General features: G+C 39.0%; 1 protein-coding gene across 1 annotated transcript in view; it reads right to left on the bottom strand.

Moving 5' to 3' along the window:
• Nucleotides 1-317: 317 nt before the first annotated feature.
• KCNMB4 (potassium calcium-activated channel subfamily M regulatory beta subunit 4) overlaps nucleotides 318-19,050 on the bottom strand; it is a 120,635-nt gene continuing 101,902 nt past the window's right edge. Inside the window, exon 3 of the mRNA XM_001362953.4 lies at nucleotides 318-10,031. Coding sequence (XP_001362990.1) covers nucleotides 9,863-10,031 — 169 coding nt within the window. The 3' untranslated portion in view covers nucleotides 318-9,862. The remainder of the gene's footprint in view (nucleotides 10,032-19,050) is intronic.

The raw sequence follows: 19,050 nt of genomic DNA, 5'->3' as shown, positions 1-19,050 counted from the left end.
ATTGCTGAAGCATGTCTCTTACCTCTTGGTACAAAGTAGATAAACTAGAGATACAAGATATATATATTTTCACACCTGGCCAATGCATTGATTTGTTTTGCTTGACTATATTACATATATGTGTGTGTATAAACAAACCCAAGTTCACATGTATATGTGTATGTATTTGTTACACAGAAGAGTAAAGAGAAAGGAGTCTGGTGAATAGTGGGAGTAATGCCAGAGTACTTATATTCCTCAGGTGTACACAACACCTTTACCAAAAAATTTACCATTCTAAACCATAAAAACATCAAAAACAAATGCAGAAAAGCAGAAATATTAAAAGCATTCTTTACTGACCACAATACAATAAAAATTCTAATCAATAAGACATTTGAAGAAACAAACATATGATAAAGACAAAATAATTTAATTCTAAGGATCCATGAGTCAAGAACAAATTGGAGATACACTATGTAATTTTCATCAAAGAAAATGACAGTGATGAGACAATAATTAGTCCTTAGGGGAAAATTCACATCTCAAACATTCTCATCAACAAAGAGAGAAAGAACCAGTTCAATGAATTATGATTATAGAAATAACAAAAACAAGAACAAAGGAAAGAAAAAAACATTGAAGAGGTGGATGGTGGTGATAAAGGAATGTTTTTGTTTCCTAATTCAACATTGTTGGGAGTGATAGGTCCAATATTGAAATCATTGTATGCAAGTACTTTATCCCAGGAGAAATGTGTGAAGTTTATACTATCATTTAAAAAAGAAAAAAACAACCCTCACATTCCATTTTAGAATCAATACTGTGTATTGGTTCCAAGGAAGAAGTAAAAGTCTAGGCAATGGGGGTTGCCCAGGGTCCCACAGCTAGGAAGTGTCTAAGGCCAACTTTGAACCCAGGACCTCCTGTCTCTATTCCTGGCTCTCAATCTATTGAGCCATCTACCTGTTGCTCACTATTTTTATCTTTTCCTCTGGACAGTTTAGGCAAATTATATCCCCCAAAGTTAAGGAGAACTTAGCAGGAGTAGAGCAGGGCAGTGGACCTTGACAGGAGGCCATGGAAAGGTGTTTCCCATCTTATCTTTAGGCCATGGGTAGAACTATCTAAAGAAACTTGGGGATCGCTGCACAGGTAAGTCTCACTCACTACGGGGGAGATGGCCTTGTTAGAGGAAGATGATCACCAAAGGACCAGGAGAAAAACAAAAAGGATAGGAGGGAGAAGGGAGAGGAAATATTATCTTGGGTCGAGGGACAAACTGCAAATAAGATCCTTAGTTTTTGCTTCTGCTACTACTTTTGCAGACATTTTAGACTAGCACTATCCCTCAAGTCCTCCTTGTTCTAGTGACTTACTTTCTGTTCTTGGTTGCTGTTCTAGAGTTCTATCTTCAACGAGTCTCTGGCTCCTCTATGACTGTTTCACCAGGTCTGGTGATACCATGATTCTTCTGGCTTTGGACAGTGGGTATAATTTTACACATTATTTTTTCTCTTTTCATGTCATGTGCTTTGTGTACCATTCCCTTTTGGTGTATCATTTACTCATTTAGAACCAAGGTCTAAAAATCTAAATCTAAAAATCTGAGGTTGGTACTAGTATGACACGACTAAGACTATGACAGGACCAAGAACAAGGGGTGGAATATATTAGGCTTTATTTGGTTTTTCCCAGGGCTTGGGCCCCGAGAGTCTGATTCGGCTGCATGATTATTTTCTGGATAACTCACGGACTCAGTGCAAGGACTGGCTAAGACCTGCATTGAGGCTTTATATCAACTGTTATCAAGAGATTTGATGACAAATTTTAAAATTTATTTCCTTTCAAATAAGCAATTGTCATTGACCTGGCTGTGTCCTAATGGACCTAGAGAATTGTACCTGTATACCTTTGCTCAGCATTTGCTTATATCCCTTTCCTTGGTGTCATTTATACTGAGAAAAACAATTTTTTTAATCAATTGCCTTGGTGAGTCAATCTCTCGTGATCTAGAACTTGCATTTAAGGTAGCACACCCTTGGCCCAAGACACACACTCATTTTCCAAGTATAGATGCCAATAGGGTCCCACAGTGGAGTGCAAGTACTGCCATGTTAAGAGTGCTGTTAACCAGGAAGTATGACTAAACATGGACTTGTATATATGGAGTAACTGTTATATATTACTTTGGTAGCTTTCCCAGACTATTTCCAGTGGCAATGTGCAGGTGGCCACAGCATAATTTTAGCAAAGAGAATAGAGACAGAAGATAGGAGTTCAAATATCAGTTCTGCTACTTCCTGTTTTTGTATCCTTGGACATTCCCTTTCCTTTCTCGTCCCTTCAATTGTTTTCATCTTGAAAATGTGAGCTTGGGCAGGGATAGACTGGATTATCAAAGGTCCCTCTCAAGTCTAGGTTATGATTTTTGATCATCTCCTCCCATGTTCAGGGAGAATGAAGTCAGAAGCAAGATTCCCTTCTGATTGGAAAAAGAGCGATTTGACTCTCTCTGTCTTGAAGGAATGAAGACATAACAGTTTTCTGAAAGCACAGAGCTTGGCCCCAGGCTCTGCCAGCTCTCAGATTTTCCCGATAGGTTTTATATCTGTATGTATTTTTTTGCTGATCATGATGCAGAATATCCTAACTAAATCTACTTAACCAAGGAAGTATCTTCCCTGGGGGATAACACACGGGTGGTATAGAATTGGAGGACAATGGCGGGTTCTTCACTACAGAAGGTCTTCAATCAGAAGCTGAATGAATATTTTAAAATGTTGTAAGGCCCATCTTGCTCAGGTGTGAATGAGACAACATGCCATTTGAGGTCCTTTCTAACTATGATTTCCATGATTCTATAAGATGATTTAATAGCAGCTGCTTAGTAAATAGGTTCTCTCTAGGATCACAGAAATGTATCATACTGAGTAATTGGTCCGTCAACAAACATTCATTTATTAAGTACCTACTATGTGCCAGGCACTGTGCTAAGTGCTCAGTATACAAGAACAAACGAAATTTAAGTCCTTGCCCTCGAGGAGCTCACATACTATGAGACAACACACATATACATAAATATATACAAACTATATACAAAATAAAGATAATTTTTTTTGTGGGGAAGGCACTGGTAGCTGGGGGATTAAGAAGGGCATCATGTATAGAGTGGCACTTAAGCAGAATTTTAAAAGAATCAAAGTATTATAAGGGGGGAGGTGAGGTAGGTGCTCATTCCAGGCATGAGGGGAAGCCAAAGTAAAGGTACGGAGATGGGAAATGGAGGGTCAATCGTGAGGAACAACAAGGTCAGATTGGCTGGACCACTGAGTACAAGAAGGGGAATAATACAGAATAAGGTTGGAAATGTAGTTTGGGGCCAGGTTGTGGATCTACACAGGAAAGTATAGATTTGATTCTAGAGGTAAGAGTGAACCACTGGAATTTAATTGGGAAGGCGACTGCCATAATCAAACTCGCACATTAGGAAAATGACTTTGGCAGCCATTTAGAGCAGTGGAGTCGAGCTCAAAAGGAAGTGAGGGCTAGGAAGCCAAACACAAGGATCCCTGCTGGTCCCATATTGACTTGGAAAACTATGTCATGGATGCATTATTGTATTTTTATTTATTTTGTTAAATATTTCCAAACGACATTTAAATCTGGTTCAGGCACATGCAGGAGTGTCGTAGGCTGCATGCAGCCCACTGGTGTGTAGGACGGATCGGAGAAGGGCGAGATTTAAGATGTAGGCACCAGTTAGGCTATTCTTGCAAGAGTCCAGAGGAAAGGTGATGAAGGCCCGAGTTAGGTGAACACCCAAAGGTGGAATATCCAATCAGCAGAATACTCTTGGAGCTCTGCAGAGACATTAGTGCTAATAATCTGTAAGTAATTTGTATAAATGATCGCTCAATCTATAGGAACTAAAGAAATCATCCCCAATAGCTGAGAGTGTGCTAAGGATGATAAACCATCAGAGGATCCTATGGAGGGGCCAGACAGGCAGAAAGAGGCCCAAGAGAGCAGTGTTATGAAAAGATGATGGAATGAGGGAATATCCAAGAGAATAGGTCAATCACCAGTTAAAAAGCACAGAAAGAGATCAAGGATGAAGATAGGCAACAGGTGTCAGAGCTGTCGGTCCCTGGAGATATTGTTGGTAATTTTGAAGAAAGCATTTTCAAATGAGTGATGAAATTGGTCATCAGATGGCTATGGTCTGAGAAGTGAGGGAGAGGAGAGGAAGTAGAGGCAAAAGACAACCCCAAAGCACACGAGTAGTGATGCTGGTAGCTTTGAAGAGCCTCAAAAAAGGCATGAAGTGCCTAAGTACGTTTGGATAAGAAATTCTTGTTAAATAATGAGGTTTGCTATCATGCACGATTTCTACTTACATGACTGGTTGCATAAAACCAGGTCCTGCTGCGATGAGGAAGAAACCGGGACTCAAGGAGAAACTGAAAAAGTAGACAGAGAGAGGTTGACTGTGGGGGCAATGTGCCAGGAAAGATGGGAGGGGGTGGAATCTAGGGCTTATGAGGAAGGTTTGCCGTTGACAAAGAGAAAGGCTATCTCTTTCACTGGAGATTGGAGTAAAGGAGGCAAAATTGAGGGACAACATGAAGAAGTTTTGAGAAACAGAGAAGGGGACAAGAGGAAGTACATGGCAATGGTCTTTATTTTCTTATGGGGATCTCACCTCAGAATATGAAGTGAGATCCTCAGCTGAGGATGGGGATCATGCGATAGAGGATTTAGAGAAGAAAATGGGTTGGAACAGCCTCTGCAGGGGGTGGGAGAAGAATCAGTTAAATGGAAATACAAGAATCATCTTGCTGACTTGAGGACTCAGTTGAAAGCATATACTGCAAATTTGTAGGGGTTAGTTGGTTCAATTGCATGATTTCTCCTAGTTTTGGTAACAGAATGTGAAAAAGACCTTAGGAAGCAAATGGTGGGAATAATTCAGGATTAGGGCTCAAGTATGGAGTATTAACATCAGGGCAACAGATTTGAGAGGACAGTGAAGACTTGAAGTTTTTGATTATAGGATTAAGATCAGGAGAGGAAGAAAGTGAGGTGAGAGAAGAGGTGCCTGAGTGAGTTCCAAGAGATGGAGAGATGAGAGGTTTTAGTGAAGACAAATTATTAAGCTTAGGATGGGTTAATAGGAGAGAAGGAATTTTTATTGTTGAAGTGGAACACTTCTCAGTGATAGTGAGATTAAGATCATCCCCATATGTAACTAAGGTGGAATCAAGTAGTTAGGACATGAGAATCCAGACTCAGGAATGGGGGATTAAAGTAATCAAAGGAATATTTTCTAATTTATCCCCATCTGATCTTTATATTCTTATTAATTGATGTTGGCACTCTTGTAGATAATAGTATTTCTGAGCTTGGGCCACACTTTCACAATAGGCAAAATGTTTTTCAAAATTTTCTCAAAGTAGTTGATCCTTCAATTGCTTCAGTAACTTCTTGGAATTTCTTTTCACTTTCATGTCCCTTTTGACCTCCAGTTTGTACCTCTTTACTAAGTTTCTTCATGATATTTTACAACATTCCTTTTTTTTTTCTCTTAACCGTTACCTTCCAGCACAGAATCAATGCCATGTATTGGTTCTAAGGCAGCAAGGGCTAGACAACTGGGGTTAAGTGACTTGCCCAGGATCACATAGCTAGGAAATGTCTGCTTACAACATTCCTAACAATGGTTTTATCTCATTTTTTATACTGTAAAAAACCAAAATACTCTGTGAAAGTTAATTTGAGCCAGACCAGATGTTGTGAAAAAGGATGCTTGTCATAAATTCCAAATTTTGCTAAAGTTATTGCATCAGATTTTTAGTTATCTTTTAGTAAACTGCACTGACCAAACAAGGAGGATCTAAACCTTTGCTAGTGCTTTGAAATATTCCATCAAGGATCATGCTATTTAGATCTCTACAAAGTTTGAGTGGGGTGTGAATGATCCAGTAATTTCACTCTATCATCATGTCTCCTTTCTAAATGAGGAAGCTAGTGCTAAAAAAAGACAAGAAATGATTTACTTAATGTCAGAGCAAGCCCTGAACTGAACTCAGGTCTTATTGGCTCCATATTGAGAATTGTCTACTATTTCCTGCCTTATGTAGCTCCTACAACCCTGAAATAGCATAACATCAAACTAGAAATTATTTTCTTTCAGATCCTAGGAACTGTAGTTCTAGCTAATTGAAGGCAAGTGGAACCTACAAAGCTATGTTTGGAAAAAAAACCAATTTTCTTGTTACATTTTCCCCAAATCATCCAGAAAATGAAGTCTTTGGACTCACACGGACAGATGAATAAATCTAGATTCACGAGCATCAAGCTGTTGAATAGAATGTTCTGATCAATGTATTATCTTCACTAAGAGACTTCTATAGGCAGAAAAGTTCTACATGCTGCCTTTAATAAGCTATAATCATTCCAAGCGTAAATAGATACAATGGATTCAAGAAATTCACTCAATGCCAAATGACTCAAAAGTGGCAATTTTGGAGTGAGTGGGTTGGGGTGGGATTTTCAGTCATTTGCTCATAGATAACACAGAATGTTTTCATTACCTACTGCTGGTAGCATAACCAAGCAAGACATTTAACCCCATTAGCCGTCGTTTCCTTACCTGTCAAATGTGGCCAGATAGCATATACCTCCTGGAGTTGTTAGGAGACTCAATGGTGGTAATACAGGGGAAGCATTTTGCAAACCGTATACATTTGAGTGGAGTGGCCTAGATAAAAGCTGCAGTAGTTTTTTGTTTTTTTGGGGGGGTGGGCTGGGGCGGGGGGGGGGGGGTTGTACCGAGAATATCAATGGTAGCCCAGGCTAGGCCTGGCTGTCTCTTAGTTCCCACTGATTTACATGGTGTGTGGTAGTGAGAAGGGAGTTACTGGAGAAGGAAATAGTTGAGTAAAAAGAAAGAGACCAAGAAAGGGAATCAGGCTTTGACAAGACCAGAAGAACTCATGAAGTTCCCTTCTTCACAGGAAAGAAGGCATCAACAGGCAGAGAACCCTAGATGTTGTGTGGAAGGGGTGGTCCTCTTTTAGGGCACAGGAAGCAAAAAAAGAGGCCCCCCCCATCCCCCAGCACCACAACAAGAAAGCTGTGACAGGGTAACAAGGGAAGGAATTTGGAGGGCCATAGAGAAACTCTTGTATTTTTAACCCTAAATGACTGAGATATAATCAGCAATTCTGGATAACCTAGGATAAGTTTCACAAATGCCTGGAGCAAAAAGTATAAAATGCATCCATAAATCAACAATTCAGTCTAGACTTGAGGAAAAGGTCTTAGGCATGTAGAGGGTGTGGAGACAGAGACTCCAGATCCCATCTGGGTGGGACACCTGAAAAGAGCTGAGGAAGCTGATGCAAAAAGGCTTCCTTCATACCAAGAAGCATCAAGGCAGAGCTGGACAGGGAAGGAGTTCACCTAGTAGAGGAGTTGGGAAAGCAAGACTGGGAAGGATGGGGAAGATGTTCCCTTAGGGTGACTTCTTATTTTAATGGAAAAATTCCTCACTTGACTGTACCACCTCAAGCCATGGGCTCAGATTTGTCCTTCTTTCAGAACTAAGCTCCTAGAAAAAGCTGTTGATCCTCCAACATTTCTTCTACTTCTCACTCAACTCTTTGAAATGTCTTTCAACCTTATCAATCATATCCGCTACAAAGTTACCAATAATCTCTTAATTGCCTTATGAATGAAGGAGTATGAAATATTCCTTTCATTCTCACCCTTCTCCATCTCTCTGCACTATTTGACACTGTTTACCAATTTCTTCCACTGGATGGATTCTTGTCTGGGTTTTCATGATACTACTATCTCATCTCCTGGTCCTTGCCTTACATCACTTCTGTCAACTCCTGTGGTTGGCTCTAGATTATTTCATTGTCTTGCCTCCTCCTTTAACAATTCTGCCTCTATCTAGCTACCAAATCCATGTTCCTGAACCATAGATCTGATCCTGTTCATTAATTCCAGTGCCCCCTAATTGCCTCAAGCATTAAGTTAAAAACTCCTCTGTTTGGTCCTTAACGGCCCCCCTCTGCTTGGTTTCAACCTTTCTTTATTGCATTATTTTAGATAACTTTCCTTTATATGTGCTGTGGTCCTGCCAAAAAGGCCTTCTTGTTCTTTCTCACATTGGGCCCTTCACCTCTGAGTTTTTATACAGGCTGCTCCTCATGTCTAAAACGTCTTTGCTCCTCATTTCTAACTCTTTCCTTCAAAGCTCAGTTCAAGGACCATCTAACATGGGACTTTTCTGTTCCCTTCAGTGCCAGTGGCTCTTCCCAAAATTACTTTGTATAAATTTATACATGGACTTTACAGGCAGGCAGAGTGTCCCCAAGGAGAAGGGGGCTGGTGTTAATAATATATTGCTCATCGCAGGGCCTGTGGGCACATCTATCCCAAGCTCTGTATCTGCCTACATGTACATATAAATCATATGCTTCTAGGGAAGGGCCTGGGAGGAATATTTATGAGAGAGTGTGCTAGCAAGTCCTCTCTAAGAGCGCCTTCAGGGTCGGGCCTGCTTCATTTTTATTTTTGTATCTCAAGGACCTAGCACAGTACTTGGTCCATCATTAAGTGCTTATAAGTGTTTGCTAGGCAAAGTATTTTCACTTGACTAGACTCTAAGCTCAGTTGTTTCTGCTACAAGAGTAGAACTGCTCTCAGTACCTTTGTTGCCTAGGAGCTAAGCCTTAGTGGATCCACATTCATTCATTATTTTTTTTCCCACATTAGTTTTAGATTTAGTAAATGTGTTTCAGGATCCTTAAGACTAATGATCATTCATTCAAGGGTTGTTTTGTCTCTTTCTTTCTTCTGTTAAAATTTTCCTCTGTCATATGAACAGTAAGCCTCGAAAAAGGAGAGATGGGAAATGGTCAGTTTTAAGATACTGAGGGATGCCCTGAAAGTTTCTTAAGTAGGAACCAAGTATATAAGCCAAGAGAGGGGAGAAACCATGTCCCCTGAACACACATACATATCCTCCCACCACCCATATCTCTGACATGAGGAATACCTAACAAGTCCCAACATTTCTGGGAGTGGAAAGACAGTGTTTGGGTCTTAATAAGATCTCTGTCAAGAACTAACATTTGGACAGAGGGAATTCAAGTTTAGGAGATCTCTTCCTAATCCAAGAACCCATCTTTAGTGTCACAAAAACATTGGAGCCCATAAAAATGCATTCTTCTTCCAATGTGAATGAACCACGAGGGGCTGCTTTGAAAGAAGGGACTGGGATTACTGGAAGTTTACTCTAAAAGGAATGATGGCGGTTAGTATGGTTAGGTCCAGGCTTGCACAGAAACTATCACAGAAAAATGAAACTTTGATCTAGGAGACATAAATGAAGTAGAAAAGCTTACCTCAGCACTCTGCATTCGGGATAGAAAGCAGACATTAAAAAAGAATCAGACCACTCTGCTTTAATATTTTAAATAGCATTAGTTATGATGGTTAGTAATCTACATCATACTGACTGGCAGAATGTTTGTTTTTCAAATAAAAGGAAATCTACACGATTTTCTGAAATGGTCATTCCACAAAGCTAAGAGCTGAATACGTGAGCCATTGCTTGGAAATATCTACTACAACGTGCCACTCCACGTCTTTTGGTTACTGCGGCCTGGAAGACAAGCCTTCCAGAGAGAACTCCTGGATCCTTCCGGCAGGAGTCCTTGCCATGGTCACATGGTGCCATGGGTCACATCCACATTTCCCAGGATGCTTTGCGGGGGTTGGAGGAGGGGACCGGAAAGAGAGCAGCATTGGTCTCCTTTCCCCTCACGTCCTGCTGACTTTTGGCTTCTTCCTTGGGGCATCACCTCTAGGAGAACTTGCGCTTTTTCATGGCTTCAGCTTTGACGGCCAGGCTCTTGGCACAGATGGTCAGCACCACGATAAGGACTCCCACCAGGAAGGTGACCAGGGGCCAGAGGAAGCAGTGCAGCAAGACGATCTCATCATGGGTGCGCTTCAGAAGCACGTCGTCAGGTCTGCAGGAGAGCGAGGAAAGGGGGATGAAAAAGGTCAGAATCACGGGTGTGTAAGGGGAAAGTAGCCCCAAAGGGAATCAGTTATTTCTGGCTAGAACACACTGGACTCTTCAGGAAGACTCACCCGCACCCATTACTGGGCACCTGTTACTGGTCATCGAGAGCTCAGGGCTTAGCTGGGCCTCTTTGGCTAATGCAAAGAACAGTTTCTGGCACCTTTGTGCCAAGAAGGCCCTTTCCTTCTTCCTTTGTACTGTCCACATGCTTCTCCCTACCAAAGTCCTACCCCGGGCCTCACACATCCCACCATGGCCCCTTGTCTGCTCCCAGGCTGGCTCCATCTCATGGCTGCCCACTGCTAGGAGGGCCAATATCAGGTCCTGATCATTCAGACTTAAACCCAGCCATTTGGACTCCTTGTTCTCCCCCACTGTCCATCCTATATTGCCTATAAGCCACATTGACTCTTCTTCCCTAGCATCCTTCTGCAATTTGTCCCTGCTCCCCCACCATTCTGAACCCAGGTCTCTTAGCTAGCTAGCCGGGGCTCTTCAGTAAAGGGCAGGAACTGCTCTCCCAGCATCTGAATGGCTGTCATACAGGACAGAGATGCTGGATGGCCTCCTGGGGGAAGAACAAAGGGGAGGGGAGGAATGTTGTAACTGAATAAAGGTTTGATATAAGGAAATAAAAACACCTTTTATGAATGCTGTGCAAAAATGCAATTGGTTGGGGCATAGGTAGCACAGTCGATGGAGTAGCAAGCCTAGAGACAGAAGGTCCTGGGTTCAAATCTGACCTCAGGCACTTCCTGGCTGTGTGGCCCTGGGCAAGTCACTTAACCCCCATTGCCTAGCCATTATTGCTCTTCTACCTTGGAATCAATACTTATATCAATTCTAAGACAGAAGGTAAAGTTTATTAAAAAGGCTGCTTCATCAAGTAGTGAGGGTTTCCCCTAAGAAAGATCTAAAGAAAAGGCTAACATGATGAGGGGTACCTTGTAGAGGGGACTTTTTTTTGGGGGGGGGGGAAGACAATGGTCCATTCCAAACATGAAATTCTGTGATTCTCCCCTCCAGTCTGTTTTCTTTAATCTGATCCATTCTATACTCTGGTCCAATCGGCCACTCTTGGCACAACCACAAGATTAATCTTCCTAAATCAAAGGGGTGGGGGAGGGGGGAGCAAAGAGGAGGGAACATGGGACCTTAGAGGCCAGCTTGCCTTTAAATAATAATCTTCACTACAAAGCTCAGCTCCTGGTTATCCAGCCTCCTCTGGACATGGTCCTGAAAGGAAACTTGCCACAGGAGGTCAGTTCCACTTGTGGCTCCACCAGAACTTAAGTCTGGGAGAGTAGCCTGCGGCACTAAATGGTAAAGGGACTTGTCTCTGGTCAGAGAGCCAGCCATTATATGTCAAAGACAAGATTTGGACTCGGTTCTTCCTGATCCCAAGTCTAGCTTTTTATCCCTTAGACCAAACTTTCTCACTACAGCGATCACCAGCTTCATTTTAAAGAAGAAGAAACAGATCTAGATGGATGAAGGATTTTCTCATGGTTCCACAGTGAGAGAAGCAAGACTCAATCCTGGGCTTCTTTTATACTCACATCTAGCATTCTCCTCCACCACAATGCTGCCAGCCTGCCAGCCCATGCTTCACATTGCCTGGGGGTTTGGGGGCATGATGTGTTACAAGACACTCCATAATGTTTTTGGACATCTCTAAAGTTCTTTCAATTCAGCTAAAAAGAATACCCTTCTGTCTTTTCCTTACCCTTGTCCTAATCCTGCCCTCTAGAGCTACGTAAAATAGGACTCATCATTCTTCCATATGACAATACTGCAATTGTGTGGAAACAGCTAACGTTTCACCCTAAATTTGTCTTTTTTCCCAGGCTAATAGTTACTGGTTCCTCCGATCCATCCTTATAAGCCGTGGTTTTTAGACTCTTCTCCATTCTTGTCTCTGCTCTAGCTATATTTCACCTAATGTCTTTCAAAACCCAGATCAGAACCCAACAAAGTATTTTAGATATGCTCTTGCTCAGACAAAGTATTAATAAAACTACTCTGTTCCTACTTCTGGGTCTTATACTCCTGTTTATGTAGTCTAAGATCTCGAAACCATTTGAAGGGCAGCTAGGCCATTCTGTTGACTTAATGGTCTTGCTCTATTATCCCAAAATTTGCTATGACCAGGTCATAAACTAAGTGTCATCTCCTTTCTTGGTTTTGTACTGTACACTTATCATTTTCATTTCTGATTTTTTTTTAAATTTTATTTAATTTAGAATATTTTTCCATAGTTACAAGATTCTTGTTCTTTCCCTCCCCTCCCACCAATCCCCTCCCATAGCTGATGTGCAATTCCACTGGGTTCTACATGTATCATTGATCAAGACCCATTTCCATATTGTTGATATTTGCACTAGAATGATCAGTTAGAAACTACATCCCCATCCCCCATCGACCCATGTGATCAAGCAGTTGTTTTTGTTCTGTGCTTCTATTCTCACCGTTTTTCCTCTGGACGTGGAAAGCATTCTTTCTCATGAGTTCCTCTGAATTGTTCCGGATCGTTGCATTACTACTAGTAGAGAAGCCCATTACATTTGATTGTACCACAGTGTATCCATCTCTGTTTACAATGTTCTCCTGGTTCTGCTCCTTTCACTCTGCTTCAATTCCTGGAGGTTGTTCCAGTTCCCATGGAATTTCTCCACTTTATTATTTTTTTGAGCACATTAATATTCCATCACCAACATATACCACAATTTGTTCAGCCATTCCCCAATTGAAGGGCATCCCCTTATTTTCTAAAATTTTCCTACCACAAAGAGCGCAGCTATGAATATTCTTGTACAAGTCTTTTTCTTTATCTTTTTGAGGTATAAACCCAGAAGTGCTATGTCCAGATCTAAGGGCAGTCAGTCTTTTAGCGCCCTTTGGACATAGTTCCAAATTGCCCTCCAGAATGGTTGGATCAATTCATAACTCCACCAGCAGTGCATTAATGTCCCAATTTTGCCATATCCCTTCCAGCATTAATTACTTTCCCTGATGGTCATGTTTGCCAATCTAATAGATGTGAAGTGATACCTCAGAGTTGTTTTTGATTTGCATCTCTCTGATTATAAGTGATTTAGAGCACTTTTTCATGTGCTTATTAACAGTTTTGATTTCTTTGACTGAAAATTGCCTATTCATGTCCCTTGCCCATTTATCACTTGGGGTTGGCTTGATTTTTTGGCACAATAGACTTAGCTCTTTATAAATTTGAGTAATTAGAACTTTGTCAGAGGTTTTTATGAAGATTGTTTCCCAATTTGTTGCTTCCCTCTTAATTTTGGTTGCATTGGTTTTGTTTGTACAAAAACATTTAACTTGATGTAATCAAAGTTATTGATTTTACATTTTGTGATTTTTTTTCTAGCTCTTGCTTGGTTTAAAAATCTTTCCTTTCCCAAAGATCTGACATGTATACTATTCTGTGTTCACCGAATTTACTTAGTTTCCTTCTTTATATTCAAGTCATTCATCCATTCCGAGTGTGAGATGTTGATGTAAACCTAATCTCTCCTATACTATTTTTCCAATTTTCCTAGCAGTTTTAGTCCAATAGTGGATTTTTTGTCCCAAAAGCGGGATTTGGGTTTATCATTGACTGTCTTGCTGAGGTCACTTATACCAAGTCTATTCCACTGATATCCTTGATCTTTTGTCATAAAAGGAATTTGGTAGAAATTCTTCTTTGCTTATTATTTTAAATAGTTTGTGTAGTATTGGGATTAGTTGTTCCTTAAATGTTTGATAGAATTCAGTTGTGAATTCATCAGGTCCTGGGAATTTTATCTTAGGGAGTTCTTTGATGGCTTGTTCAATTTCTTTTTCTGATATAAGATTAAGTATTCTATTTCTTCTTCTATTATTCTAGGCAATTTATATTTTTGTATATATTCATTCATATCACCTAGATTTCCATATTTATTGCCATATAATTGGGCAAAATAGCTTTTAATGATTACCTTAATTTCCTCTTCATTAGAGGCGAGATCTCCCTTGACCAGTACTTTGTCTATTTTATTTGTTTTTCTCCCCTAGTCTTATTTATTAATTCAATAGTTCTTTTATATTTGATTTTATTAATTTCTCCTCCAATTTTTAGGACTTCTAATTTAGTTTTCATCTGGGGATTTTTAATTTGTTCACATTCAAGTTTTTTAATTTGCATACCCAATTCATTGACCTCTGTCCTCTCTAATTTGCTAGTATATGAACTCAAGGATGTAAATTTCCCCTTGAGGACTGCTTTGGCTGCATCCCATAGATTTTGAAAGGATGTCTCATCATTGTCATTTTCTTCAATAAAATTATTGTTTCTATGATTTGTTCATTAACTGGTTTTGGAGAATCATATTATTTAATTCCCAGTTATTTTTTATTTGTCTCTCCATGTACCCTTACTAATCGTTATTTTTATTGCATTATGATCTAAAAAGGTTGTCTCAAGTGTGTTTCTTGTAGACAACATATGTTTTGGTTTCTAATCCATTCTGCTATTTGCTTTTGTTTTATGTATGTGTTCATCCCATTCACATAAAGAGTTATAATTGCCACCTCTGTATTCCCCAACATTTTGATATCTTCTCCTAGTTCTGCCCTTTCTTCTATCACTATTTCCTTTTAACCAGTGGTTTGCTTTTAATCAGATCCCCTAATCCCCACCTTTATTTTACCTCCCTTTCCGCCCTATCCCATTTTGTTCCCTTCTTATTTTTTTAGTCTATTAAATTCTCTCCCGCCTCTCTTTTTGTACTCCCCACCTCACTTCCCCCTAGTTTATCTTTTTCTTTTTCCATTTGAATTACTTTATTTACTCAATTTAGAACATTATTCCTTGGTTACAATAATCACATTATTTCCTTCCTTCCCCTCTACCTATTCTTCCCGCAGCCAACTTGCAATTTCATTGGGTATTACTTGTGTCCTTAATCAGAACCTATTTCCATGTTGTTGTTTACACTACGATGTTATTTAGAGTCTATATCCCCAACCATATCCCTTCGATCCATTTATTCAAGTAGTTGTTTTTCTTCGGTGTTTTTACTCCCACTGGGTTTTCTCTGGATGTAGTAGTGGTTTTCCTCGTGGTTCCTCCAAGTAGTTCAGGGTCATTGCATTGCCACTAATGGAGAAGTCCATTACATTCAATTGTAGCACAGTGTATCAGTCTCTGTGTACAGTGTTTTCCTGGTTCTGCTCCTCTCACTCTGCATCAATTCCTGGAGGTTATTCCAGTACCCATGGAATTCCTCCAATTTATTATTCCTTTGAGCAAAATAGTATTCCATCACCAACATATACCACAATTTGTTCAGTCATTCCCCAATTGAAGGGCATCCCCTCATTTTCCAATTTTTTGTCACTACAAAGAGGGCAGCTATGAATATTTTTGTACATATCTTTTTCCTTATATTCTCTTTGGGATACAAATCCAGCAGTGCTATGGTTGGATAAAAGGGCAGTCAGTCTTTTAGCACCCTTTGGGCATAGTTCCAAATTGCCCTCCAGAATGGTTGTATCAATTCACAACTCCACCAGCAACAAATTAGTGTCCCTACTTTGCCACATCCCCTCCAGCATTCATTACTTTCCATAGCTGTCATGTTAGCCAATTTTCTAGGTGTGAGGCGATACCTCAGAGTTGATTTGATTGGCATTTCTCTGATTACCAGAGATGTAGAGCACTTTTACATGTGCTTATTAATAGTTTTGATTTCTTTAACTGAAAATTGCCTATTCATGTCCCTTGCCCATTTTTCAAATGGAGAATGGCTTGATTTTTTTGTACAACTGGCGTAGCACTTTATAAAACGAAGTAATTAGACCTTTGTCAGAGGTTTTTGTAATGAAGATTGTTTCCCAATTTGTTGCTTCCCTTCTAATTTTGGATGCATTAGCTTTGTTTGTACAAAACCTTTTTAATTTCATGTAATCAAAATTATTGATTTTACATTTTGTGATTTTTTTTTCTAGCTCTTGCTTGCTTTTAAAGTCTTTCCTTTCCCAAACATCGGACAAGTATACTATTCTTGCCTAATTTGTTTATCGTTCCCTTCTTTATATTCAGGTCATTCACCCATTCTGAGTTAGTTTTGGTGTAGGGTGTGAGATGTTGATCCAAACCTAATCTCTCCCATACTGTCTTCTAATTTTCTCACCAGTTTTTATCAAATAGTGGGTTTTGGTCCCCCAAACTTGGATCTTTGGGTTTATCATAGACTGTCTTGCTAAAGTCATTTACCCCAAGTCTATTCCACTGATCCTCCTTTCTGTCTCTTAGCCAGTACCAAATTGTTTTGATGACTGCTGTTTTATAGTATATTTTGAGATCTGGTATTGCAAGTCCTCCTTCCTTTGCATTTTTTCTTCATGATTTCCCTGGATACCCTTGATCTTTTGTTCTTCCAAATGAACTTTGTTATGGTTTTTTCTAATCCAGCAAAAAACTTTTTTTTGGTAGTTCAATGGGTATGGCACTAAATAAGTAAATTAATTTGGGTAGGATTGTCATTTTTATTATGTTAGTTCATCCCACCCATGAGCAATCAATGATTTTCAAATTGTTTAGATCTAATTTTTATTGTATGGAGAGTGTTTTGTAGTTGTGTTCATATAGTTCCTGTGTTTGTCTCAGCAGATAGATTCTGAAGTATTTTATATTGTCTAGGGTGATTTTAAATGGAATTTCTCTTTCTAATTCTTGCTGCTGAAATGGGTTGGAGATATATAGAAATGCTAATGACTTATGTGGGTTTATTTTGTATCTTTGCTAAAGTTGTTGATTATTTTGACTAGATTTTTGGTTGATTTTCTAGGATTCATTAAGTAGACCATCATAACATGTGCAAAGAGTGATAGCTTGATCTCCTCATTGCCAATTTTACTACCTTCAATTTATTTTTCTTCTCTAATTGCTACTGCTAGTGTTTCTAGTACAATGTTAAATAATAGAGGTGATAACGGGCATCCTTGTTTCAGTCCTGGTCTTATTGGGAATGCTTCGAGTTTATCCCCATTGCAGATGATGCTTGCTGATGGTTTTAGATATATACTGTTAATTATTTTTAGGAAAGGCCATTCTATTCCTATACTTTCTAGTGTTTTCAATAGGAATGGGTGTTGTATTTTGTCAAGGGCTTTTTCTGCATCTGTTCAGATAATCATGTGATTTTTCTCAGTTTGCTTGTTAATATGGTCAATTATGGTTTTCCTAATATTGAATCATCCTTGCTTTCCTAACATGAATCCTACCTGGACATAGTGAATAACCCTCATGATGACTTGCTGGAGTCTTTTTGCTAGTATTCTATTTAAGATTTTTGCATCTATATTCATTAAGGAGAATGGCCTAAAGTTTTCTTTCTCTGTTTTTGACCTGCCTGGCTTTGGAATCAGTACCATGTTTGTGTCGCAAAATGAATTTGGTAGATCTCCTTCTTTGCTTATTCTGTCAAATAGTTTGTATAATATTGGGATTAGTTGTTCTTTGAATATTTGATAGAATTCAGTTGTGAATCCATCTGGACCTGGGGATTTTTTCTTAGGGAGTTCTTTGATGGCTTGTTCAAGTTCTTTTTCTGATATGGGGTTGTTTAGGTAATTTATTTCTTCTTCTTTAAGTCTAGGCAATTTATAATTTTGTAAGTATTCATCCATATCACCTAGATTGCCATTTTTGTTGCCATATAATTGGGCATAGTAGTTTTTAATGATTGCCTTAATATCCTCTTCATTAGAGGTGAGGTCTCCCTTTTCATCTTGGATACTGTCAATTTGGTTTTCTTCTTTTTTTCTTTTTAAAATTAATTTAATTAATTAATTTAATTAGACTGACTAGTACTTTGTCTATTTTATTGGTTTTTTCAAAGTACCAGCTTCTAGTCTTATTTATTAAATCAATTCTTTGACTTTCAATTTTATTAATTTCTCCTTTGATGTTTAGGATATCTAATTTAGTATTCATCTGAGGATGTTTAATTTGTTCACCTTCTAGTTTTTTAATTTGCATGCCCAATTCATTGACCACTGCCCTACTTAATTTGTTAATATATGAACTCAAGGATATAAATTTCTCCCTGAGTACTGCTTTGGCTGCATCCCATAGGTTTTGAAAAGATGTCTCATCATTGTTATTTTCTTCAATGAAGTTACTGTTTCTATGATTTGTTCTTTAACTAATCGATTTTGGAGAACCATATTGTTTAATTTCCAATTAATTTTTTATTTACCTTTCCATGTACCCTTACTAATTATTATTTTCATTGCATTCTGATCTGAGAAGGTTGCATTTATTATTTCTGCTCTATTGCATGTGTTTGCAATGTTTTTATGCCCTAATACATGGTCAATTTTTGTGAATGTATCATGTGCTGCTGAAAAGAAGGTATATTCCTTTATGTCCCTATTTATTTTTCTCCACGTATCTACTAACTCTAATTTTTCTAAGGTTTCATTCACTTCTCTTACCTCTTTCTTACTTATTTTTTGGTTTGATTTATCTAGTTTGGATAGAGGAAGGTTCAGGTCTGAAACTAGTATAGTTTTTCTATCTATTGCATCCTTGAGCTCCACTAGTTCCTCCTTTAGAAATTTGGATGGTATGCCATTTGATGCATACATGTTGAGTACTGATATTTCCTCATTTTCTATACTGACTTTTATCAGGATGTAATTACCTTCCCTATCTCTTTTAACTAGATTTATTTTTACTTTGGCTTTGTCAGATATCATGATTGTGACTCCTGCCTTCTTTTTATCAGTTGCTGCTCAATAGATTTGGCTCCATCCTCTTACTTTCACCCTATGCGTATCTACCTTCCTCATGTGTGTTCCTTGTACACAGCATATGGTAGGGTTTTGTTTTCTAATCTACTCTCCTATTTGCTCGCATTTTATGGGTGAGTTAATTCCATTCACATTCAGAGCTATGATTACTAGCTGTGTATTTC

The sequence above is a fragment of the Monodelphis domestica genome, chromosome 5 (assembly GCF_027887165.1).
Source record: "Monodelphis domestica isolate mMonDom1 chromosome 5, mMonDom1.pri, whole genome shotgun sequence".
NCBI lineage: Eukaryota > Metazoa > Chordata > Mammalia > Didelphimorphia > Didelphidae > Monodelphis > Monodelphis domestica.
This window is presented reverse-complemented; position numbering and strand designations above follow the sequence as displayed.